This window comes from Astatotilapia calliptera, chromosome 22 (genome assembly GCF_900246225.1).
Source record: "Astatotilapia calliptera chromosome 22, fAstCal1.2, whole genome shotgun sequence".
Taxonomy (NCBI): domain Eukaryota; kingdom Metazoa; phylum Chordata; class Actinopteri; order Cichliformes; family Cichlidae; genus Astatotilapia; species Astatotilapia calliptera.
Genome location: NC_039322.1, coordinates 24542764 through 24558371, shown reverse-complemented (window position 1 = coordinate 24558371; position 15608 = coordinate 24542764). Strand labels below are relative to the sequence as shown.

At 45.8% G+C, this 15608-nt stretch overlaps 1 protein-coding gene across 1 annotated transcript in view; it reads right to left on the bottom strand.

Annotated features, from left to right (window-relative positions):
- npr1a (natriuretic peptide receptor 1a) overlaps positions 1 to 15608 on the bottom strand; it is a 38767-nt gene that overhangs the window by 11128 nt on the left and 12031 nt on the right. Inside the window, exons 4-7 of the mRNA XM_026155706.1 lie at positions 15419 to 15532; positions 15143 to 15308; positions 5349 to 5443; positions 3866 to 4001 (exon numbers count right to left, since the gene is read on the bottom strand). Of these exons, the coding sequence (XP_026011491.1) occupies positions 3866 to 4001; positions 5349 to 5443; positions 15143 to 15308; positions 15419 to 15532 (511 nt within the window). The remainder of the gene's footprint in view (positions 1 to 3865; positions 4002 to 5348; positions 5444 to 15142; positions 15309 to 15418; positions 15533 to 15608) is intronic.

Here is a 15608-nt window from a genome sequence, read left to right as displayed (position 1 = left end):
CGCTCACCCCGCCCGCTTCCACGGATAGAAAGAAGCGGCACTCTCGCCGCCGGCGCTCTGAGCCCCACCCTAAGGAGGTCCCTCAGTTAATGCCATCTGAGGCTTTAACTCCCATCAGCCATCCAGCCGTGAGTACCCCTGACTCAGTTTCTGACGTCGTATCTAGCCCCTTAGCCAAAGACCTCAAGTCAAAGGGATTTTCTGAGGTAACTAGTGATGAGGACGTTACGTCTCACACAGTGAGCCTGCAATCGGTGGGTTTTTCTGGAATAATGAAAGATGCTGGGAGTAAGGGGTCAGACTCAAAGTATTCTGTATCAGACGACTTTCGATTTAATGTGTTGACATCCTTAGCGAGCAGTCCTAGTTGTGTGGGTGATCAAGAATTAAATCCTATTACCTCTGACAATTCAACGATTACCAAGCCACCTCATGCCAGGTTTGAAACTTTGCGTGAACCATCTACCGAGTCTGAAGAGAGACTGCCTAGCTTTCCTCAAGGAGCAACTACAGACTGTTTGTACTGTGCTGAAGTCTCTGAAGAGGTGGGGGCAGCAGCTGTCCAGTCAGCACCCGTCCTAGTTTTGCCCCAGACTCCTCTTATAACGGAGGTGAGTGACTGTGCTTTTTCATCTCATGAACCTGATATAGTGGAGTGTACTGGGTTGCCCTTTTGTGGGCCCAGCTATGAAGAAACTGGTGCCAAAGACTGCTCTACCATTAATCATGATTTCATAGACACCCATGCTGTGACTGACCTAACTCTAGTTACGAATGAGGGCCAGTCAGAGCAGTGTTGTGATAATCAAAGGACTGTGTGTAACTGTTTTGAAAAACCACACAACGAAACCACAGACAACGTTCTTGGCCCTGTAGAATCCAGGACTTTTTCTAGTGTTGCTCCCATAGCCGCACCACATGGAGCAAAGGTTCATGAGACAGCGAAAGGGATTCACACGTCGACTGTACAGTCTGCTTCTGAGCCTGCTAGGAATGGCGTGAGCTTTCTCTCCGCCTCAGACTGTTATCTACTGCAGCAAACTCGTACAGCCGAGACGGAGTGTTACCCCCGCGTGCAGATCGTAGTGGAGTCTAGTTCCGTATTCCCTGATGGTGGGATTGCAGACAGGGCTCAAGACCAAATGCACAGGAACGTGAGCTCTGATGCTACTGCTTCTCGGTCGCAGACTGTTAGGCCAGCCATAAGCATGCCTGCCTCTTTATGTGACTCTGAATCCAGCTACGGACTTATGTGCAATCCTACCATGAACTATTGTGTTGACAATACCGACAGGGAGTTGGCATCTACTACTCGAGTTACCGAAAGTGTTCATGACCTGAGAAATTATGTTTTCAAAGCTTGTCATGCTAACAGTGTTCTATGTGCTGCCTCACCAGTCGCTTCTGAGCTTAAGACTCTCCCCAGGGCCTCCTCAGATGCCACGTCAGCTGGAGGGTCCGAGGGGCCCGTTCAGCCTCCCGTCTCCGCTGGAGGGTCCGAGGGGCCCGTTCAGCCTCATGCCACGTCAGCTGGGGGGCCCGAGGAGCCCGTCCAGTCCCACGCCACGTCAGCTGGAGGGTCCGAGGGGCCCGTTCAGCCGCCTGTCTCCGCTGGAGGGTCCGAGGGGCCCGTTCAGCCGCCTGTCTCCGCTGGAGGGTCCGAGGGGCCCGTTCAGCCGCCTGTCTCCGCTGGAGGGTCCGAGGGGCCCGTTCAGCCTCATGCCACGTCAGCTGGGGGGCCCGAGGAGCCCGTCCAGCCCCACGCCACGTCAGCTGGAGGGTCCGAGGGGCCCGTTCAGCCGCCCGCCACGTCAGCTGGAGGGCCCGAGGAGCCCGTCCAGCACCATGCCACGTCAGCTGGGGGGCCCGAGGAGCCCGTCCAGCACCATGCCACGTCAGCTGGAGGGCCCGAGCCGCCCATCCAGCCACCTTCTGCTTCTGCTACGCCTGGTCCAGCCTCCGCCTCTGCTTCGCCTGCTGCAGCTCCAGCCTGTGCTTTGCCTGCTGCAGCCCCAGCCTGTGCTTCGCCTGCTGCAGCCCCAGAGTCGTCGCCTGGCCCAGCCCCAGAGTCGTCGCCTGGCCCAGCCCCAGAGTCGTCGCCTGGCCCAGCCCCAGAGTCGTCGCCTGGCCCCGCCTCAGCCTGTGCTTCGTCTGGTCCCGCCTCAGCCTGTGCTTCGTCTGGTCCCGCCTTGACTGGTCCCGCCTCGACTGGTCCTGTGCCCACCGGGCCTCGGCCAGTACGCCTGACACTGGAGAGCCGCCGCTGCTGCCTTGCGCACTGCCGGCCCCCTGAACCGCTTCGCCGCCGCCGCTGCCTTGCGCACTGCCGGCCCCCTGAACTGCTCCGCCGCCGCCGCTGCCTTCCGCGCGGCCGGCCCCCTGAACTGCTCCGCCTTCGCCGCCGCCGCTGCCTTCCGCGCGGTCGGCCTCCGGATCTGTTCTGTCACCGTGGCCACCTTTCCCGTGGCCGGCCTCCGGAACGGTTGGACTGGACTTTTGTGTTGTCGCCTCTCGGGTTGGCCTTCGGGCCTCTTTGGACATTCGCCTTCCTGTTCTGGACTCTTTTGTGTATTTGTGGACTCGGTTTTGTTCTCGTGCTCCTTGTTTTTGGTTCGTTTTGTTCCCTCCGTCCTGGTCCCCCGCCTCCCGCCCTGGGTGGGGTGTTTTCTGTTTCGCTTGTGTTTTGTTTCTCGGGTTTGGGCTGTCGGGAGCCAGCCCTTTAGGGGGGGGTGGTGTCATGGTCCTGGGCCATGTGGGCCCAGTATTCTTAGTTTTCATGTATTTTTGTATTTTGTTCTTTATTTAGGCCATGCTTCCTGGGTTGATCTGTTACGTTGTTCCTTATGTGTTTTCCCTTCGTGACTCTTACCCCCTGTGTGCCCCTCTGTGTATTTATGAGCCCTCGTCTCTCTTTGTGCTTTATTCTATGTTTTCCCCAGCCCGTTATGTCTGCGTTCTCCCCGTGCTCTCTCTCCTCCTGTTTGAACCTCTGTGTACTTCCTGCTTTACTTTGCCCATCTCCCATCAGTGTTACGTTCACTCCTGCCGTGTCTTGTTATGATTATCAGTGTCACCTGTGTTCCCCGTGTGCATCCACTTCCCCTGATCTTCCCTCATGTGTATTTAGTCTCTGTGTTTCGTACAGTCTGTGTCGCGTCGTCTGTGTTCTCACCTCCATGTTTTCACGGTCAGTCCTTGCAGTGATCATCATAGTCTGAGTTTTCTTAGTTTGTCGCAGTATTAGTTTTCCCAGTTTAGTTATAGTCTAGTCACGCCATCCCTGCTTTGTTTGTGCACTTTGTCTTCAGCCATAATAAAGGCTCGCTTTCTGTTAAGTCCACTCCCGTCTACTCACTTGTGTATGCACCTGGGTCCATCACACACACCACCGCACGGCCTGTCTGCAGACCGTGACAGTTTAGGCTTCAAAATGTGACGTTTTTGTGACGTAGCCTGTGATCTGCAGTTTAGCAATGTCACAATACCAGAAATGTAGGTACGAATCATTAAAATTATATGATTATCAATAGGAAAAAAAATTATCATCCCATGTACTTAAAGATAAACTACTTTAATAAATCAATGGCATCCTGGCAGCAAGCTGTTTCTTTAAAGTGTTAACTATATTTTTTGACAGCACAGAGGCTGAAATGACTGAGTATACTGTTAGTGTTACTTTAAAGTTAGTTCCATTAAGTTACCTTAAGGATGTATAACGTTAGCCATTGCAAAGACCCTTTTGAACATATCAAACTTCACTATAAGCACTATATACAAATGCACTATATAAGAACCAGTCCATGCATTGGTTCTCGTGACATCCTTTGTGCAGTTTGGTCTGTAGTCTGTAGTTGTGCATTCGTACTTGTGAGACATGCTGGGTTGTTGTTCTTGAAGCCACACTTGGGGATGTCTGGTGGCGGAGAACCTTTGGGCCAGTGGAAGTTTAGACCATTTTGCAGGATGAGCTGCTTTATGCTGCTGTTATACACACACACCACCTGGGAACATACACACACCACAACTGGTTTCTTCACTTTGTTCAAAGCCTGCAATCTCACTTACTCCCTAACAGTATCGAATAGGGCAGGAGTGGCCAACTCCAGGCCTCGAGGGCTGGTGTCTTGCAGGTTTCAGATGTGTCCTTGATCCAACACAGCTGATTTAAATGGCTAAATTACCTCCTCAACATTTCTTGAAGTTCTCCAGAGGCCTGGTAATGAACTAATCATTTGATTCAGTTGTGATGACCCAGAGTGATATCTAAAACCTGCAGGACACTGGCTCTCGAGGCCTGGAGTTGGCCACCCCTGGAATAGGGTTTATTGGTGTGTCAGGGCCCTGGGTTGGGGACGCAGGGTTTAGAATTTGAACTCTGGTTTGGGGTTAAAGGATGTTCTAAGTTTAATTCTCTGGTGCTGCTACACCAGGCTTGGAGAGTTTTCCTGCCTTGGAGCCAGTGACATCTGGAGTAATTACACTCACCTGCTGCTGATCAGCCTCGTCAAGTGAGTACTACTAACTGGGCGACAGTCAGCACAGGATCGTTGTACAATCAGTTCTCCTGCTAGTGAGGTGAAAGTGTTTCTGTTGGCCAGTTGTTTGGAATATACTTACAGCAGTGTCTCTTGTTTCCAGGTGGATTGAGGAAATGGGTGGAGGGTGCTGGGCACAAGTGTACATAGACACCGAAGAGGGAGCTGGGAACTGACACACGAAGAGAACACGCACTGGGGATTATTGGCACTTTTATTTTTATTTTATTTTATTCTTTGTAGGGCTGTCCTGATTGACACGCCTCTACAATGTTGCGTGGAGATCAGGGGCAGTACCCCTGGACTGGCAGACCGGGGTGGTGGTCCCCATCTTTAAGAAGGGGGACCGGAGGGTGTGTTCCAACTACAGGGGGATCACACTCCTCAGCCTCCCTGGGAAAGTCTACGCCAGGGTGCTGGAAAAGAGAGTCCGCTAGTCGAACCTCGGATACAGGAGGAACAATGCGGTTTTCGTCCTGGTCGCGGAACACTGGACCAGCTCTTTATCCTCTCGAGGATACTTGAGGGTGCATGGGAGTTTGCCCAACCAGTCTACATGTGTTTTGTGGACTTGGAGAAGGCATTCGACCGTGTTCCTCGGGGTGTCCTGTGGGAGCTGTTGGGGGAGTATAGGGTGTCTGGCCCGTTACTACGGGCCATTCGATCCTTATACAACCATTGCAAGAGCTTGGTTCGCTCATCGGGGTCTCCCCTGACACACTGAACTTTACTCCAGTCGGTTTTACGGTAGCTCTGCAGCCTTTATCGTACCTCTAAGGTGTTACATGACAATGATGACATCAATAGTCTTACCTGGAATTCTCCAGACTCAACATCGGTCATGTCCCACACAGCGAAGTCCATCTCTCTGTCCCCGAACTCGTCCATCTCCACAGGGCCCATCACGCCTGCAGAGACGCCACAGAGCAGATGTTATCTGTTTGTGATCTTGGAGAACACTAACTCTTTTCTCTGTTATTTCTGAGTGTTTGCTTTGCAGCGATGGGGAAATATTTTCCCTCAGCTCGGGCACAGTTTGAACTGACGTGAGGTCACGTTAATCTTTTTTTACCATGTTCTGAGAAATGTTTACTTTCACAATCAAATTTATTTATTTGACATATTTTATTGGCACCCTGAATGATGGAAGTCTTTATCTCGCATACCCAAAAGGTCAAAGATCTAGCTTAGACAAACACAAATGTGAACTGAAGCCTGACGGGTTGGTGATGTAATTCTCACATTTCTGCTCCAACATGGAAAAATACTGCGACCACTCTGCAGTCTTCTCAGATCCCTTGACAAACACCAACAACAATAAAAAAAAAAAGGTGGAATGATCACTGACAGAGCGGCTTGTTTACAGGAATAATTCTCCACACTGATTTTGGCTCCTCAGTCAGTCAAACATCTGTCGCTTTTTATTATGCCTGTAGTAATATGTATAAATGCACACAATTGTGTGGAAATCAATCTGCACATTGAAGCATGGCCTCCTCGGGCTCGTGGCTAGTGAAGCAGCTTGTGGCTAGTGAAGTCTCTGAGCCAATTAAACTGCATACAGCTCAACAGCCTGCAGGATTTAAACTCGGGTTCACCTTCAATTTAAGGAATCAGTGAAACAGGAGCTTGTTTTCTTCCTGACCATTATCAGGAATGGAGACACTGTGTCACAGCAAACAACAGCAATATACAAGCTCGAGGGGGGAGGGACCTCAAAGAATCAGCCGACCGACCAACCTTTATCAAATAAAAGCTGTCAGATTTTCTGGTTTTACAGTGGTATGGTCATGGTTACTGCAGCCTGCCCCACCCCACTGTTCTGTATGGACATGGAGGGACAAATGAGGGTTTTTAAGCTGAAATGGTTCCTCATTTAAAGCCCTGTGGTTCTCCACCCTGTTTGTAATACCACCAAGCAGAGAGAAGAGATTATTGTAAATAAAATGTCATTGTCAACTTTTTTTTTCTTTTACTCAACAGTTTTGTAATAACTGAATATTTTCTGATTAGCTAGAAACAACAATGCTTCTAGTGAAGCACAACAAAGTTAAACACAGTGAAGCTAGACTCCAGCACAGCCTCATTTAATGAGTAACTGAGACACAACAAATGTCCATCAGAATTCCCTCATACTCGCTGCATTTTGGCAAAGCTCAGTTACCTGAGACTGTCCTTTAGTGGCCGCGTTATGGTGAAATGCTCTGAAATTTAAAGAAATGTGAATAAACTCACTGAGATGTAATCGTGAGCACCTTTGAGTGCTTTTATGTCTTTCTGTCTGCAAACATGATGAAGGTTAATTTAATGTTTTCTTGGTTCACAATTAACAAAAAGCCTTAGAACATAAACTGCACAATGGAAACTCCAAACAGAAAATCCAACTAAATACAACACATGAGACAAGAGACTAACAAAATAAAACAGGAAGTAACTAAAAGGGGCTATCTCATGCAGCAAAGAGGACTTAACAAGATGCAAGGGACACAGCAGGCAGGATAGAATAGCCCTTTGTTGTCATTGAAAATGTACAATGAAATTGTGGGTGCTCCACATCAACCATGCTGGAGTAAAAAATGAATAGTAGACAGCAGGAATAAATAGCAAACAGCTTAAATACATACAATCATGAGGGGTATACACAAAAGGCACACATTACAGAAGAAATTGCAAAAGGCAGTGCAAGGATGCAAATTACTCGGTCTGAAAAGAGTCCACGTGCGAGTGGTCTGAGTGGTGATGGTTACTCAGATGAAGGCTCCGATTGGTGAGGTGAGTGGGCAGGGGTGTGATGTGGGGGATAGTGTTTGTTGACAGTCCGAACAGCCCAGGGGAATATGCTGTTTTTAAGTCTGGAGGTGTGGGACCTGATTGACCTGAAGCACCAACCATAGGGCAGCAGGTCAAACATGTGGTGGGTGGGATGCAAGGCAAGTCATCATGGCCCTGGTTTTTCTGAGACAGGAGGATCTGGCAATGACCTCCAGGGGTGGCAGAAGGCAGCCAATGATTTTTTTGAGCGGTGTTCATTACCTTCTGTGCAACCGTACTGTTCTCAGTAGTGGCCCAAGCATACCAAACACCCAGGCATCAGGCGAGCACGCTCTCCAGTGAGGCATGCTAGGCTAGCAGCAGTTTCTGGTCCAGCTTTTTCTTCCTCAGGACACAGATGAAGTGCAGTTGCTGTTAGGCCTTCTTTACCAGGGTGTTGGTGTTGTGAGTCCAGGTGAAATTGACGGAGATGTGGGTGCCCAGAAACCTGAAGGTGGAGAAAGATTCCACCCGTTCTTCATTTATAATGGGAGGGGAGTAGACCTGTCTGAGCCTCCTGGAGTCCATTATGACTTCTTTGGGATATTCAGCTCAAGGTATTTTCTGAGCATCAGCGCAAAAGAAGGACAGGGGGATATTGAGGTGGTCCAGTTTGTTGGTAAGGATGTCTGGGATCATGGTGAGCTGTAGTCCATGAAAAGTCCTCATGTAGTCCTCGGGTAGTTCTTACTATTCCTAGATGTTTCAGTGCTCTTTGAAAAGTGATGGTTAACGATAACTGATAACTATTAGGGTTGTGCGCAACTAGTCAACTAATAGTTGTTCCTGTTACTAGTCGGTACCAGACATACTAGTCGTTTAATCTAATTGTTTACATTTTCTTTGATGCTTAATGCCAGTAAATTGTTGTATCTTAATGTTATGCAGCCATCTGCCACCAGATGGAAATTTGTTGGTGAGAAACACCAAAACTCCGTTAATCTCGGCCTGATGTTTTCTTAACATTATCATTAGAATGAGATCACGGATCAAAACGGCAGAAATGAGCTTTCTTGCCCAAGGAGTCAACGACTGAGACTGTCCGAGCTGGGGCTCGAACCGGCAACCTTCCGATTACAAGGCGAACGCCCAACTCTTTGAGCCATGATCGCCCCTATATAGTACATGTAACATTCATTTTATCATTTAATAAAATTCATCCAAACGTTTAGTAAAAAATATCAAGTTGAAAAGAGGTTTTTGATCTCAAATTTGTTTTCCAGAAACTGATACTTTTAATAATAATGGATTGGATTTATATAGCGCTTTTCAAGGCACCCAAAGCGCTTTACAATGCCATTATTCACTCACACACACTGGTGGACGGAGTAGGGTAAAGTCTCTTGCCCAAGGACACAACGACCAGAACAGAGAGCCCAGGGATCGAACCGGCAACCTTCCGGTTACAGATGCGCTTCCCAAACCCCTGAGCCACGGTCGCCCTTTTTGTACATTGTACCGTGAGTTTAGCCTTTACGTTAGGGCAGCAGGGAAGCCCAGACCTCTTCATCACCACCCCTTCTTCCTGGGAAACATTGAGCCTTTCTCAGGCCAGCCTAGGTGTAATCTCTCCAGCGTGTCCCAGTTCTATGCTGGTATGCTATCCTTATGGCAGGACATTTCTGCCTATAACACCTTGTCCTGGAGATGCCTGCCTCAGCTGGCTCCTTTCAATGTGGAGGATCAGCACCTGTAGTCCCTCCTTAATGACTGAATTCTTCACTCTATACCGAGAGAGAACCCTTCCACCCCACAGACACTTCACCTACTGCCTACTGGTGTTGGCCAGAAGGGCCGATGACGCGATATGGCAGCCTCGCCTCTGTCAGTCTGCCGCAGGGCAGCTGTGGCTACAACTGTAGCTTGCCTCCACCAGTGTGTGAATGGGTGGATGACTGGGTGTGTAAAGCGCTTTGGGGTCCCTAGGTGGGACTAGCAAAAGCGCTATACAAATACAGGCCATTTACCACTTGTATGCGCATAAATAAAAAATAATAAAATTATATCTGTAGTCAAAATGATGTCAGTTAAATTAAAATGAATTTCAGCCAGGCAAGTATCAAAAGACTGCACTTAGCACTTTGTTTTTACTGCACTACAAACCTCTTAACGTGTGTTTCAAGAGAAATAAAATTAATAGAATATATAGAGAATACAATATTATTCTTTAATGGCAAATACTACATAGGCTTGGTGAAGGTTTGCTTTTTGTTAAAGGTTTATATTCATTTCTACTGTTGTCCTCCTTTCATCTATTAGGATTGTTTACTACCACCCCCTCATTTCCCCTCCCCTTCTCCTGTACCCCCATCCACCATCTCACACACCTCTGACGCAAATGCCCACTGATTGATGGCCGCTGACGGTGTTTCGGTGTATGTTGTGGATAAAAGCTGTTCAATCTAATAAAGAGCACACAGAGCAGCCTGTTTATCAGCACCATCAACACACTCGCATACACACTGAAGAAACACACACCGAAATCACAGTGGGACCTGGGCGTCCCGCTCCTGAGTCTGACTCTGGTTTTGATTATATTAGTGCTGGTTGACATATACGTGATAAATATAAGGACATATCTGTTTCTAAGGTACAGCCCTGTTTCCAAAAAATGCTCATTCCAAATATTAATAAAGTAGATGGTGATCCTTACACATTATTTATAGTCCACACAAAGCACGAGATTAACAGGCCCAGAAAAATAAAACACTGCACAGATTTGGCTGCTTAGTTCCTTAAAAATGTTTTATTGTGGTTACAGATGCATGTGTTGGATTCCATTGGGGGTTTTTTTGTTTGTTTGTTTGTTTTTGGGGGGGGGGATAAGTGTTTTTATTTTTATTTATTTATTTACTTACTCTGAACAATCTTTTTAATGTTTTTATTATTCTATGTATATATGTATCATTTTTGTGATTGTGTGGAGGGGTCTGTGTGGTGTAACTGAAAAAAATATCTCCCAAGGGAGACAAATAGTACGGAGCCCCTCTGATGACGTGGTCCAAAAAATAAATAAATTGTGGCCACAAAATACTAATTCGTGCCGTCGAAATAGTATAACGTGCCCACGAAATACTTAATTGTGGCCACGAAATACTATTTCGAGGGCACGAAATAGGTATAACGTGCCCACGAAATGCTAATTTGTGGGCACGAATTGGGTATAACGTGGCAATGAATTACGCATTTGTGGCAACAAAATAGATAACGTGCGCACATCATATTGATACAATTCCTGGACAGCTGCGTAGAGACATAAGCATAAGAGTAGGCTAAACCTATACACCATGGACAGAGACAGTATGATTGAGGGTTTTTTTTAGGCTGGGAATGAGCTACAAATGCATTTTGAAAAGCCTGGCAATGCAAGGAACCATTATTACGGAGAGACATTTAAACGGGATATTATGAGCCCAGCTGCTTTACAGACGTAAGTACGACCTGGATGCCGGGATAGATTTTATTGTCAACCAACTGCAAGGGCCTGGGAAGGATCACGGTTATCGGTCAAGTGTTTTGTGCCCACAAATGAGCATTTCTTGCGCACGTTATACCTATTTCGTGCCCTCGAAATAGTATTTTGTGGCCACAATTTATTTATTTTTTGGACCATGTCATCAGAGGGGCTCCGTAAAATAGAGAGACTTTGACTTGTAACAGAAAACAGCACATGGCCGAAGTTTAGCTCGTTTTCCTCTGAGCTGTATCACCTCATCTTTACCTCTCTGAAGAGACAGACTGTTGCAGAGTAAAGCAAGGGGTTTTTATTGTCTTTTCTTTTTGATAAAGCATATTGTTATGATTGGATCACGGGACCCATTAGTTATGCAGCTGGTGCCTTCCTCTGTGTTTCTACGTCAGTCACCTTTTTCACTCACTGTGTTTTTATACACCTCTCTGCATTTAATCATTAGTTATTAATCAGTCTCTGGCTGTCTTCCACAGCATGTCTTGTCCTGTCTTCTGGTTTCTGCCTGTTAAAAGGGAATTTTAAAACTTTCTGTCTTTCATTAAAATTCAACATGATAAGTCTTTGGACTTGTTTCAATTAAATTTGAGACCTGACAGAGTGTAAATGATTACATTGTTTTTAGCAGTCGGCCAAGTCTTTTGGAAACAGGGTTACAAAAATACTACAACAGAAATAGCACTGCGAGGAAACCAGGCTCGAGCTGTTCCAGTTTGAGAATGCAGTTGTAATTTATCCCAGTTTAGACTAGTTTTCAGGACTGACCTAACTGGTTCTTCATGGCAATTAGGAAATGCATAGAAAAACATTTAATTCCACTCCCTCCAACAGACGCTCTGACAGCCGAGTCATTATGGGACATGAAAGCTTGATCCTAAACTGACTGGACCATCGATGGACGTCCTTCCCTGATCCACACCAATCGGCAGCACAGGATGGTAACCCAGTCCCCTCTGGAGAGTTTACGCTGCACATGGACCAACGTGTGTGTGTGTGGTTGTGGGTCAGAGTGTACCAGTGACATGGAAAGAGAACACTGGAGATCAGTGTGTTCACACTGTATATTAAAATAGGATCTAACCATGTTAGCTGATGAAGTGCTAATCTGCTGTGTTCTGTTCCTTTAAGCAGTTTTATTGTTTTTATGTAATTTAAAAAAAAAATCAATGTCATGTTCGGTGTGTGCTGTAAATGAATGATAAACCAGGAGGAGATTTTTCCTGCCACCATGTTTTCTTGCTTAAAAAAGTCACCCTGAGAGATTCATGTGTAGCGTTGTCTGCACCAGTCAGCAGGCTCACACTGTGCTTCACATCTGACTCACAGCTGCAGACAGTGTTGGGGAGTAACGGAATACATGTACCGCCGTTACGTATTTAAAATACAAAATATGAGTAACTGTATTCCATTGCAGTTACCATTTAAAAAGGTGGTATTCAGAATAGTTACTTTGCTGAAATAAATGGATTACACTGCGGTACTTTCCTGTTTCATATGTTAGGCTGTCCCCTCTCTATTTTTGGTAATTCCACGCCGGTGGAAACCCAAACAAAACACAGAGGCTCTAATGTCTGTGTCTCAATCTAGCGTCTCATAATGACGTGAGGAAATATTTTAAAAAATGATTTAATATGTAGGCAATAAGAGAGTGTTACAGGCATCGCCCTAAAGAATGTAGCCTCTCATGAGCAGTGTAGTCTGGGCTGCAGGGAGAATGGACTGCCATACCCGTTATGTTTCTGTGAGCGCGAGGGAGGGAGAAAAAGGAAAAGTACGAGCTGTCACCGAGCAGAAACGGGAGCTGGAAGCACGTAAATATAATAATAACCACTGCAGCCAAAAAGAGTCCCTGACGAGCCCAGTTGTAAGTAAGCTATTAAGACTCGACTGTACGCTATGTTCGTGTTTTCTCTGAAACAGCAAGTTCCGTTGGAGCAGCCTTTCAATGCCTCTCTCTGTCTCTCGCTAGCAGTCGACCCAGACAACAAAGTAAAGCTAGTTTTCAGCTACGAGCCCGACACGGAGCCCGACGTATTAGCCAGAGGCCCCTTTACTACAGTTCGGAGCCGCGGACCTGTTTTATATACGTGCGGAATAGTTTTCTATACGAGATCGCTGCAAAAAGTGCAGCCTCACCTAATGTCCACCCTACTATTACTCATTTTATATTAAGACTTAAAAATCTAGTTGTATTCGTATGGCGAGTAACCTTCAGTAATAGTAATAAATCACACAGCAATAGTACATTCATGTAGTTGTAAAAAAGCATGATAATATATGAAGTAATCCAAAGTATTCAGAATACGTTACTCTCATTGAGTAACGTAACGGAATACGTTACAAAATACATTTTGGGGCATGTATTCTGTAATCTGTAGTGGGATACATTTTAAAAGTAACCTTCACAACACTGACTGCAGATGAACAGGTTGGCCAGGTCTGTGAAGCCTTTCGTCCTCATTTCTTATGCATTATGAAACTTTATTATACATGACCAACTACACTCTCTCTTATACACACAAATATACACACACAGATCGGATTAGCGCTCATCTCCAGCTGAGTCCGGCTGTTATATCCTGTGGTGGACATTCGTTTTCTACACCTGGACCCCCCCCCCAATCATGTTTGTAATCTTCTCCTCTCCTTCCTGTCTGCCCTGCTATCTTTTGCCCAGTCTGTTCTTCTGTTTGAATAGAATAGAATAGAATAGAATAGAATAGAATAGAATAGAAAAGCCCTTTATTGTCACTGTACATGGTACAACGAAATTGTAAGTGCTTCAAATCAACTATGCCAGAATAAAATATAAATCGAAGACAGCAGGAATGAACAGCGAATAGGCGAAATATATACAATCAAGAGCAAAATATACAAAAATAAGAAAGACATTGCAGACTGTTAAAAACACTGGTGGCTTCCTCCCAGTAGGTGCATCTGTGGTATCAGTTTAAAAATCCTAAAATCTTCAGGAAAGTTGATCTTTGGCCTTCAGGTGACCAGAATTTGACCTCCTCTGAGATTTTTAATAGATGCACCTATGGTACCAATTTCAAAATTATTTTGTCACTTTGTTCTCGAGTCATTGCATTCACAAAATCTTTAGTGTCCTCGCCGCCTGTCCTGCATGATGTCAATAATACCCCCATCAAAATGCTGCATTTCTTAAAATGAGCTCTCAACTAAGATCTTTCAGATGTTAGAGAATAATATGAAAATCTTTTTTTTTTTATTGTTTTTGCGCACAAAAGAACAACAGGACATTAACATGCTTTACCCCCTGCAAATTCTTAGATTAATCATAAGCTGGAAAGCTGTTCATTTTCCAGCTTATGATTAATGTCATATTATGGTTCAGGATGACACTGAAGAGACCCTGTCCCTGACCTGTGCACTCAAAGGCCCCGCTTTCTCTATACCTAAATCTGCGAGCACCAAGTTACATCTGGAGCATGATAACTGTGTTATCTGTGTGTATTATGAACTGCCAGTGAACACTTTTTAACTAAAAACTTTTACAAACTTTAGACTTTAGATCAATGAATACCATACAGCTTGTTAGAACAAGAGGTGATTCTAGATCAACTGCAGGTGTGAATGTCTCTGTGTGTCAGCCCTGTGACGGACCGGTTATCTGTCCAGGTGCAACCTGTCTCTCGCATTGTGACAGCAGTGTTTTAACTTGAACTACCACTGGAGCCTCAGGCTGGACTTCAGTGACCTGAATCAACTTCTGTTGTCATTGTCGACATTAGCAACATGCATCCACCAACCACAGCTCATAAGGCATTGACAGGGTGATGAGGTGTGTGAAAGTTGTGCAGTTGCGTTTAGCCAGTGGGTGAGCAGGTGACCATATAGCAAGGAGAGCAGCCGACCAGGTTTGAGTCCAATCCTCTCTGTGTCTCCCCACTTTCCTGCCTATCTCCACTGCCACTATCCAATAAAGGCAAATCTAAAACCCAAAGCTTTAGTGTCGGTGTTTCTTTTCACTTGCATTTGATCTGATGTGTTCCTATGTTTCTTCGGCTTTTTCATACAGGATTGATTGGATTCCTATTCATGTCCAATCTTCAGTCTAAATGAATCCTAATTAAAACTCCAAAATGAGATTTTACTGGGACCCAGTACTGGGTGTCCATGACCTCTACTCTGAGTCCAACAGCATCACACACAGGCAGCCAATCAGAGAGCCACGTGTGGTTTTCCAGTTAGTTAGAGAAGTCTACACCTGTGCTACTTTACTCAGTTACTTGTAGTGCACATGCGATTTTCAGCCCAGTGCTGTGCTCTGATTAGTCACCCGCTGACAAATATCTGTGCTCACCTTTGATTGTCCTGTTCCACATCCTCCGGGTCACCTCATCTCCTCTGGGCCTCTGGACTGGTCCCAGTATTGGTCCCAGTCCTGGTCCTTGCAAATTCAGGGTCTCGTTCAGAGCATGAGCGTACAGTATCACCCCGTCGTAGAACCCTCCGGCAATCAGGTTGTACTGAGGGGACAAAGCATGTGATTGTTATAGATGAATATCAGTCTCTCACATATTTGAATAAAAATTTGAAATATCAGATTCAGTTAATCAATAAGGATTGTTATTTGTACCATAGAGTCTCTGATGGTGAAGTTGAACATCGCCTTTGCATCTTTTTTCAGAGTTTTAACAAACTGAAGATATTCGGGATTCTGGGGCTGCAGATACGTCAGCACTTTCACACTCTGACGAAATCAATAACAAGCTAATCAATTGACCGGATCACTTTACATCAGTGAGCATCCTTTAAAATTTAACAAT